The 8,760-nt window shown below is 39.0% G+C and overlaps 1 protein-coding gene across 1 annotated transcript in view; it reads left to right on the top strand.

Moving 5' to 3' along the window:
• The window catches only part of FBXL17 (F-box and leucine rich repeat protein 17), a 481,311-nt gene that overhangs the window by 438 nt on the left and 472,113 nt on the right, over window positions 1–8,760 (top strand). Inside the window, 2 exon segments of the mRNA XM_024743396.1 lie at window positions 1–262; window positions 264–558. The exon segment at window positions 1–262 is cut by the window's left edge and continues 189 nt beyond it. Coding sequence (XP_024599164.1) covers window positions 1–262; window positions 264–558 — 557 coding nt within the window.

Below are 8,760 nucleotides of genomic sequence, written 5' to 3' on the forward strand. Positions count from 1 at the left end.
CTGCTTCGGCCTCGTCGCCCGCCTCCTGCTGCAAAGAGCTGGGGCTGGCCGCGGCAGCCGCCTGGGAACAGCAGGGCCGGAGCCTCTTCTTGGCCAGCCTGGGGCCCGTGCGCTTCCTGGGGCCGCCTGCCGCCGTGCAGCTCTTCCGGGGGCCGCCGCCGCCGGCCGAGCCCCCGACGCCTCCCGAGATGGTGTGCAAGCGGAAGGGGGCCGGGGTCCCCGCCTGCACCCCCTGTAAGCAGCCCCGCTGTGGCGGGGGGGCAGGGGGGAGGCGCCTCGCCGCCGCGGCCCCCCGACGCCGGCTGCTGCCAGGGCCCAGAGCAGCCACCGCAGCCTCTTTGCTCCCAGCGCTCTTCTCCCACTTCGGAAGGTGCCCCCACAGAGGCCGGTGGGAACGCCGTCCGAGCGGGGGGCACCGCCCCCTCGCCCGCCCAGCAGCACCACGAATGCGGCGACGCGGACTGTCAGGAGACCCCCGAAAATCCGTGCGACTGTCATAGGGAGCCATCCCCCGAAACCCCAGACATCAATCAGCTGCCGCCATCCATCCTGCTCAAGGTGGGTCCGGGCGAGTGGCGCGGGGATGCTCGCTGTCCCCCAACCCCGGCCCCCGCCTCGGAGGTTTTCTCTCTCCTCCCTCTAAGCACGGAGGAGGGGGTTCCCTGACAGCCGGAGACGTCCGAAGGGGAGATTGGGAAGCCAATGGGGAGGATGCCTATGGCATATTATTGAAATAGAAAAACTTGGAGTCTACTAAATGTCTTTTAATAGCTTGGGTCTGTTGCGCATAATTCAGGGTTCATCTATTATTAGATTCCCAGGCCAGGGGTTTAGAAACTATTCGTAAGTTTTGTGTGAAATATTGTTTTATCACTTGAGCAGTTTACACTGACTGGGTGAAGACTTTGTATGTTAGTGTTTGAAAGCCTTCAAACAGTATTTTCAGGTTTGATAGCTGCTAGTTGATGTCAAAAACAGTTAATTTTATTGATCATTTACCATGATCAGGCACTGTGCCAGAGCTTTATATACATAATATCTCATTTAATCCTTCAGTTAACGTTGTGAGAGAAATATTGTTAACATCCTTACTTTATACAAGAAGAAACTGATATTTCAGTGCCATCTGCCTACAGTAGTAAGTCAGGCAGAAGTGGTCTTTGCTCCTACGGAGCTTACAGTCTAGTGGGGCTTGAAGAGGTTGAATGACTTGCCCAAGGTCACACACAGACAGTAAGGGGCAGATCTGGGGAATTTAGGCCTGCCTGACTTGAAAACCCTTTTATTTATGCTGTGTTGTATTACCTTTGTACATTTTAACCCTTACATAAAAGCATACAGATTACCAGAAGGTAAGGACAAATGTATTTTTTGTTGGGGGATAGATGAGTGGGGAAGAGGTAGGTGTCTTGTGGGAGCCTTGTCTCGCAACTACTAAGTAAAATTTGCAATTTTGTCAATGCTAGTGCTAGTCACTTAGTTATGTGATAGTTTGTAGTAAGCTATTATTAAAACGTTATTTTTTCCCTCATTTTCTCTCTTCTCTCCCACCCCCACATCTGCAGCTTTCTGAAGCTTAATAAATATAAACCCGCTTACTCAGTGTGGATGATATTTAAGACTAGATAGAAAAACCTAGATAAGAATTTGGCTACTTTTATTGTTACTGAAGTAAGTGTCATCAATTATAATTGTTGACAGTATAATTATATACTGTCAACAATATACTTTGATTAGACTTTTTGCATATTTGTAATCCTGTGTGTTTGGGTCTGTTTTATTGTGATATTAATATTTTTGTAAATGATATAGCAAAGGAGTGGGAAAGCTTACCTTTTCCTTGTGTCCAAATGTAATTGTTTAATTTACAGAGGTGTATTTTTGGAGGAGTAATTGCCACCTCTGTATGTTCAGGGTGTGCATTTTAGGGCAGAGGAAACATTCTTGAACCTTTTAAATTAGTGGATGACATGGACAAATTAAATATCAACGAATACTTGGTATAGAGGTTTGATTGCTGTCTTGTTTGGTAAGTAAAACTGTTTAAAAACAAAACAAAAACCAGGTACTTCCCACTTTCTACCTAAACCATTATTATTTCATGAAATAGAGAATATTAATACAAAAACAAAAGAAAGAAAAAAAGGTGGTAGGACATGATTTGATAATAAAGAGACTTATATAGAATAAGTTTATTTCATTTGCTACATTGTTCTTTTCCACATTTTTGCTAGGGACCGTTGAAAACCTGATCTAAGGGACATTTGGGGAAATTACTCATTAGACTTACCTATTGTGTTGGAGTATTTAGACATGTTATATAGATTTCCATTACTTGTATTAGAAACTTGGATAAAGATACTCTGTGTGGTTTTCATGGTCCTGGTGGTATTCTGCACGGAGTGAGTCAGACTGTCTGGAATGAATTGAAATCGAAGTTTTTTAGTGTTTACCAACTGAAGTAGAACTTTCGGGGATAAGGCTTTGGGGGGCAGAGGCTCTGTGACACAGGTAGTGTTCATTGCTCTATCTTCTCCCCTAAGTGCAGTGCCTGGCATTTAATAGCACTCAGTAAATATTGATGAACAAGTGAATGACCAGGTTTTTAGGAAGTCTGGGCTGAGACTCTGGGTGAATATGCCATGCCAGTAGGGAAGTCTCTAAGAAGTGTTTCTATCCTGAGTTGTTGTTTTGAGCCACAGTAGAGCCATTGGATGGTGAAGAGTTTCTGGCTCTGTTTAGGCGTGGAGAAGAGAAGACTTAGGGAGCTATGACAATTTTCTTTACAGTACCAGAGAGTTGTTGCATAGAGAGGCACAAATCCATTATCCCCATTAGAAAGTATGTCCTAATCCCCTGATAATGGGCGATAACTTCTATAATTGTATTGCTGCGGCCTTTGTACCAGAAGTTACTACAGTTGTAGAAAAGGGGGATGTGGAGGGGAGAGAGTTTGGGAGAGAGACGTGAGGAAATGTGATTCAAAGATGTTTTTAGGGAAGTTGACTCAAACTACCATACTTGCTCAGTTTTTTCCAGGTATGGCAACAGCAAAAGAAAACTAAATTCTTTCTACTGTGGTTCATAGGCAGATTTTTTGGCCCAATATCAATAGGGGTTTTTCTTTTTCAATTTTACTTTTATGTAAGAAGTATTACTTGCTTTAAAATATTCAAATAATGCCCGTAAAGCAAAAGTTGGCCTTGGTTCACCCCCTACTCTCCTACCTAGTTTTCTCTCCAGAGGTCACTAACCACTGTTATCAGTTTAGATTTTTCTTCTAGACTTGTACTGTGGAGTACAGTAGCCGCTAGCCACATGTTGCTATTTAAATTTAAAGTAGTTAAAATGAAATAAAATTTAAAATTCAGTTTCTCAGTCACAGTAGCTGCATTTCAGGGATCAGTAGTCATGCGTGGCTGGCAGCTACTGTACTGGACTGTGCAGTTCCAGAATATTTTTTTCTTTGTAGAGAGCCCTGTGTAAAACTTCATAGCCTTTCATAAATGGCATCAAAATGTACATGTTCTGCAATTGTTTTCATTAACAGTATGGTTTGGAGGTTTTTTTTTTATTAGTGAGTGTATGGTTTCCTTCATTCTTTTTAACTGTTGTATAGTATCCCATAGTATTATGCCATACTATATTTCAGTATGGTATAATTGGATGTTTTCAATTTATTACTATTGTAAACAATGCTAATAGATGTTTTCTATGCACATGTGGTCATTTTTCTAGGGTAGATTTCAAGAAGTGGAATTTCAGGGTTGAAGAATGTGATTCTCTGAAAATTTAAAAAGTCCTTTCTAACTATAGGAGCTCTGTAAAGATGAAATGAATTTTTTCTTAAAATGGTGAACTTCATTGGAAATCATAATTATGTAACTTCAGGAAGATACCTTTGAGGTCATCTTGTCACTCCCTACTTCTTATGCATGAAGAAACAGGCCTGTAGAAGTGATATGGCTTACCCCAAGACATTTCAGATAGTGAATGGCAGACCCTGGGCTAGAACCCAGCTCAGTGTTTCCAGGTTTAGAGATCTTTTCAACATATGGTGTAAAAGGGCTTAAATAGTCTTCTCTCAGAAATTTATGAAAGAGATTCCTGAATTAGGGAGTGGGGGGAAGCTTACACCAGCCAACATCTAACCATTATGAGTCAGAGGCTAATTTTATAATTGGGTCTGTAAGGTTGAATTGTGTCTTTAAATATTAGAAATTTGAGAAGCAGGGAATGGCTCTTCAAAGGTCAACTGTGGGAATAGCATTTTCTAAAGTACTTAAGCCTGTTACATATGATCTTGGACTGGTAAATGGATTGTTTTGGATCACATAAGCTAGCTTCAGTCTTTGCTACCTGTTGCCTTTATTACTTTAAGCAACCTTACCTACTGATATCACAATTAGATTTTTATATAGTGGATCCACTATAACAGTTTTACCAAAAGATAGCAGTGGAATATTTTTCTTTAAGTAGTAGCTATTTGAGTAACTGGGTATTTTGAATCTATATTTAAATTTTAGAGGCTTTGTATGCTATATATTTAGATATCTTGCTCTCTGTCAGCAGACTATTTCTTTCCAAAGGAAACCAGGTGAGTGAGAGACCCAAAATCTATCACCACCATTAGAAAACCACTTCACCATGAATGCATCTCTGATAATGTATCAGTAGTTGTTAAATTTGTATTTTTATAGCTTTATTATGAACAGGTTGCTTTAGTGATCAAGGAAGAGTTTTATAAGAGAAGTGTGCTTTGGAGGAAAGCTTATGTATCTGATCTATTTTTTTCAAATATGAAAACAAGGATAAAAGCAATGACAATAGGAGTTGAAGAAAAAAAGTGATGTGACTTTTTAAAGCTTTGAATGTAGATCACTAGTGGGTAAGAGGAGCTAAGTTACATGTAGCTTTTCATGAGTGCTTTGACTTAAGGCTCCAGTACCAGATAAATTCTAGAAAGTATGGCTCTGGAGTTCTAGGGATGGTTTAGCCCGTGCTAAAATGGAGTGTCCTTAGGAAGTCAGGTTCAAGATTGTTCTTTGCTGGAGAATGCCTAGTAATCTTGGATAATTTAATCAAATCAGGCTACCAAAAGGTGAGATTTTTTTTCTTCTCATTTTGAGAAGTCTATACATTTTGGTGCCTTGTAAGGAGTAGCTGTCAAGGGGAGTAACCTTAAGCTGTTCTTTACCAACTTAAGATACCAGGTTGTATAAATGATAGGGAGTGTAAGGGAAGATATGTGAAGGCAAATATGGAAGCATTTAATATTAAAATAATAGTTTCTTAAAAAGTTACTTATCTTTGGTTAAATATCCTGTTTTATGCTTATCAAGAATCTTGAAGCAACAAACATATATTGTCCAGCACTGGGAAATACAGCCATTATTTTGTAATGACTTTAAATGGAGTATAACTGTAAAAATATTGAATCACTGTGTTGTACACCTGAAACTAATATAATATTGTGAATCAACTATACTTCAATTAGAAATAAAGAATCTTGCCCAAGTCTTGGCCACTTTGGTGTTCAAGTGATGTGGTAAGGGCATCCATGTGGTGGAAGAAGCTAGCAACAGTGATGGGAGATTGGTTACATACATACATACATGCATGCATTCCCTCACTCTGCCCTCTAAGAGGATCTTTGAGCAGCAATACCCAAGACAGTGAGTACACTTAGTGTCCAGATCTTAGCTTCTAAATATCATTCTCTGCTAAAAGGAATCAGTGTTCCTTGGAGAAATGACTGATTCCAGGGCTGGGACAAGTAAAGCACAAGACAAGCTTGGAATATTTTGAGCCAGAATGCAAGGAAGTGCTCAGAGAATAATGGAGATATGTCAAAAGAACACATTATTTCATAGTGTCTCCTCCCAAAATACTTTTAAAAAAGTCTTGTTTTATTGACTTTTGTGACTGGCTTTCGAATAAAACTTATTCTTGTGTAAATACCTGACTTTGCTATAGACTAATACTCTATGTAGTAACAGTTGGGGGTTTTATTAGTTTGCTGTGCTTTAAATTTTAATGATTAAATTGTGAGAAATTATTTTACAGATTAGGAAATAGTTTAAGAATCTGTGACTTCCCTATGGCTGTACGGTTAGAAAAATACCAGAAAGGGAATTCCCTGGAGGTCCAGTGGTTAGGACTCACCGCTTTCACTGCCGGGGCTCAGGTTCAATCCCGGGTCGGAGAACTAAGATCCCCGCAAGCCCCGTGTGGCCAAAAAAAAAAAAAAAAAGTACCAGAAATATGTTTTGTGTCTCTGTTTTTCTAAATGGTGCTTTATTCAACAGACTGTTTAGTAAATTTTACTTTCAAGCTTTTGGCAAGCAATATAAGTAGAATATTTAAGAAAGAGGCAAGATATGGTGTACATAGGAAAAAAATTGAAAAGGCCAAAAAAGTTAAACTGACATAGAGAAGATAGTCAATATAAAATAGCTACACAGATTTACTTCTTATATTTCTATAACTTGCATGCTCGTAAGCCTTAACTCCTTTTTGTAGTAATATCTGATAGCAGATAAGATCTCTTCATCAAGAAAAGAAATGGCCAAATGTAGGTGTTGGCATGGTTGATTTTTAAGTACTATAAAGGTCTGTGGGATATGTATGACCAAATGTTAAGCAATGATACGTTCTCTGGAAGTTTTTTTAGTCTGAAATATCTTCTGATACCTTATGTCAATGCCTCAGTCAAAAATAGAATCTTCAAGTTTTAGAAATATTTGGATATTGGCCTGGTAGTGATTAGTTCAGATTATATCAGTAATATGGCTTGTACATTTTCTGGTAATTAATAGCTTAGTTGCATTGTCCAGATCTGCCAGTAAAGATTAAGAATATTAAGCATGTTTTCAACCCAGGTCCTGACTAGAAGTCATTGTTGTTTCCCAATATCCATTCGCCTTATATTATTTTTAGTAACAGTACCCATCGTGTTCTAGTTAGGCACATGATTACCTAACTAGAGACTTTCTTAGCCTCTCATATAGGGGTGGCTATGTGACTAAATATTGGATAATAGGATGTGAGTGGAAGCAATGTATATGACTTCCAGATCATACTATAAAAGGCAGCTGCTTGTCCTTTTGCTTCCTCTTCCCTTTTCCAGGGCTAGACCACCTGTATTAAAAGAGTAACCCATTTTCTACCCTATAAATTAGGGCAGTGATGAAAAAGCAACAAGATATAAGATGATAGATCCTTCGGTCTAATACAGCGTTAGAGTACCTACTTGGCTTGGACTTCTGTCACGCTCAAGACATTGCTAACAGGCCTGTGTTAAAGTAAGCAATTTCCTGGCTTGATGCAAGTGCCATTTCAGTTTTTTCATTGTCATTTTTTCCTCTTTCTTATTTAGCAAAAATGTTCCAGGCCAGTCCTTTACAGACCTATGTTCTCTTTCTTCAAAGCAACCTTTGAAATGTTCTTTCTCTTGAATCTCAGATGATCCAGAGATAATTCAGAAATGCCTTTGACCATATAATCTTGAAACCAGTGAATAAATCTCATGCCTTAGTGTCTCCCACAGAAACCTAGGTACATGTGCACAGATGTTTGTTAAATGAGTTAAGAAAATAGCATGGTGCATAGTAGTTTTTTTCTGAGGAGTTAGGATAGGGGCGAGATAGCATTTTAATGACAGAAAGAAAAGTGGGAATATTTAAACACATGTTAGTTAATTATTTCTGTTTAACAAATTATGCAGTTTAAAACCACAAACATTTATTACCTCATATTTTCTGTGGGTTAGAATCCCTTTGTGGCTTAGCTGGGTCCTTCTGATCCAAGGTCTCTTACGAGGTTATATTCAGGTGTTTGCTGGGGCTACTCGACTGGGACTTGAGAATTTTCACCCAAGCTTACTTGCATGGCTTTTGGCAGGCCTCAGGTCCTTACTGGCCGTTGGCCAGATGCTTAAGTTTCTTGCCATGCCATTTGGGCTTCTCCATAGGGCTAATCACATAGAGCAACAGAGTCAAGAACACTCAAAATGGAAGCCACAGTTTTCTTAATCTAATCTCTTCTGCCATACTCTGTTCATTAGAAGTGAGTCAGTAAATCCAGCTTACCCTCAAGAGGAGAGAATTACACAGGTGTAAATACCAGCAGGTGGGGTCATTGAGGGCCATTTTGTAGGTTGCCTACCACAAACCATATGCAAAGATCTATTAAATATGCATTGGTATTTTAGCTGAGTATTTTGCCTTTTTACTTTTATCCATCTTTGCTGGTACTGGTTTTATCTTTACTCACTAATTTCCTTTCACCTGAATAAATAAGACCCATCTAGATCTATCTAGATTAGTCAATTTTGTGTTAATGATAACAATCCTCTCACTTTTACAAAGGAGAAAACTAAGGTTCAAAGAAGGTATGATCGAAAGTCGGACATATTTTAAACAAGGTGTTTCTTGGTTCCAGTGACTATGTTCCACAAATCTTCTCTTTGTTAAGGGACAAATTAGCCCTTTAAAGCCATGTAGTCCTTTAACCTTAAACAAATGATCTAGTCTCTCTAAATCTCTCTAAATTCTCTCATCTATAAAATGAGGGGAACAAGCATTAAAAATATCCACCAGAGAGGGACTTCCAGCTTTGGCTGCATGAAGAGTTTGGTGAATCCTCTCCACAAACACAAAATAAATATATATAAATTTTATATATATTATATATATATATATATATATATATATATATAAAATAACTGGGAAGAAATGCACAAAAATATTTGGGCTTTGT

This window comes from Neophocaena asiaeorientalis, unplaced genomic scaffold, assembly GCF_003031525.2.
Source record: "Neophocaena asiaeorientalis asiaeorientalis breed wild unplaced genomic scaffold, Neophocaena_asiaeorientalis_V1.1 scaffold26, whole genome shotgun sequence".
In the NCBI taxonomy this organism is placed as follows: domain Eukaryota; kingdom Metazoa; phylum Chordata; class Mammalia; order Artiodactyla; family Phocoenidae; genus Neophocaena; species Neophocaena asiaeorientalis.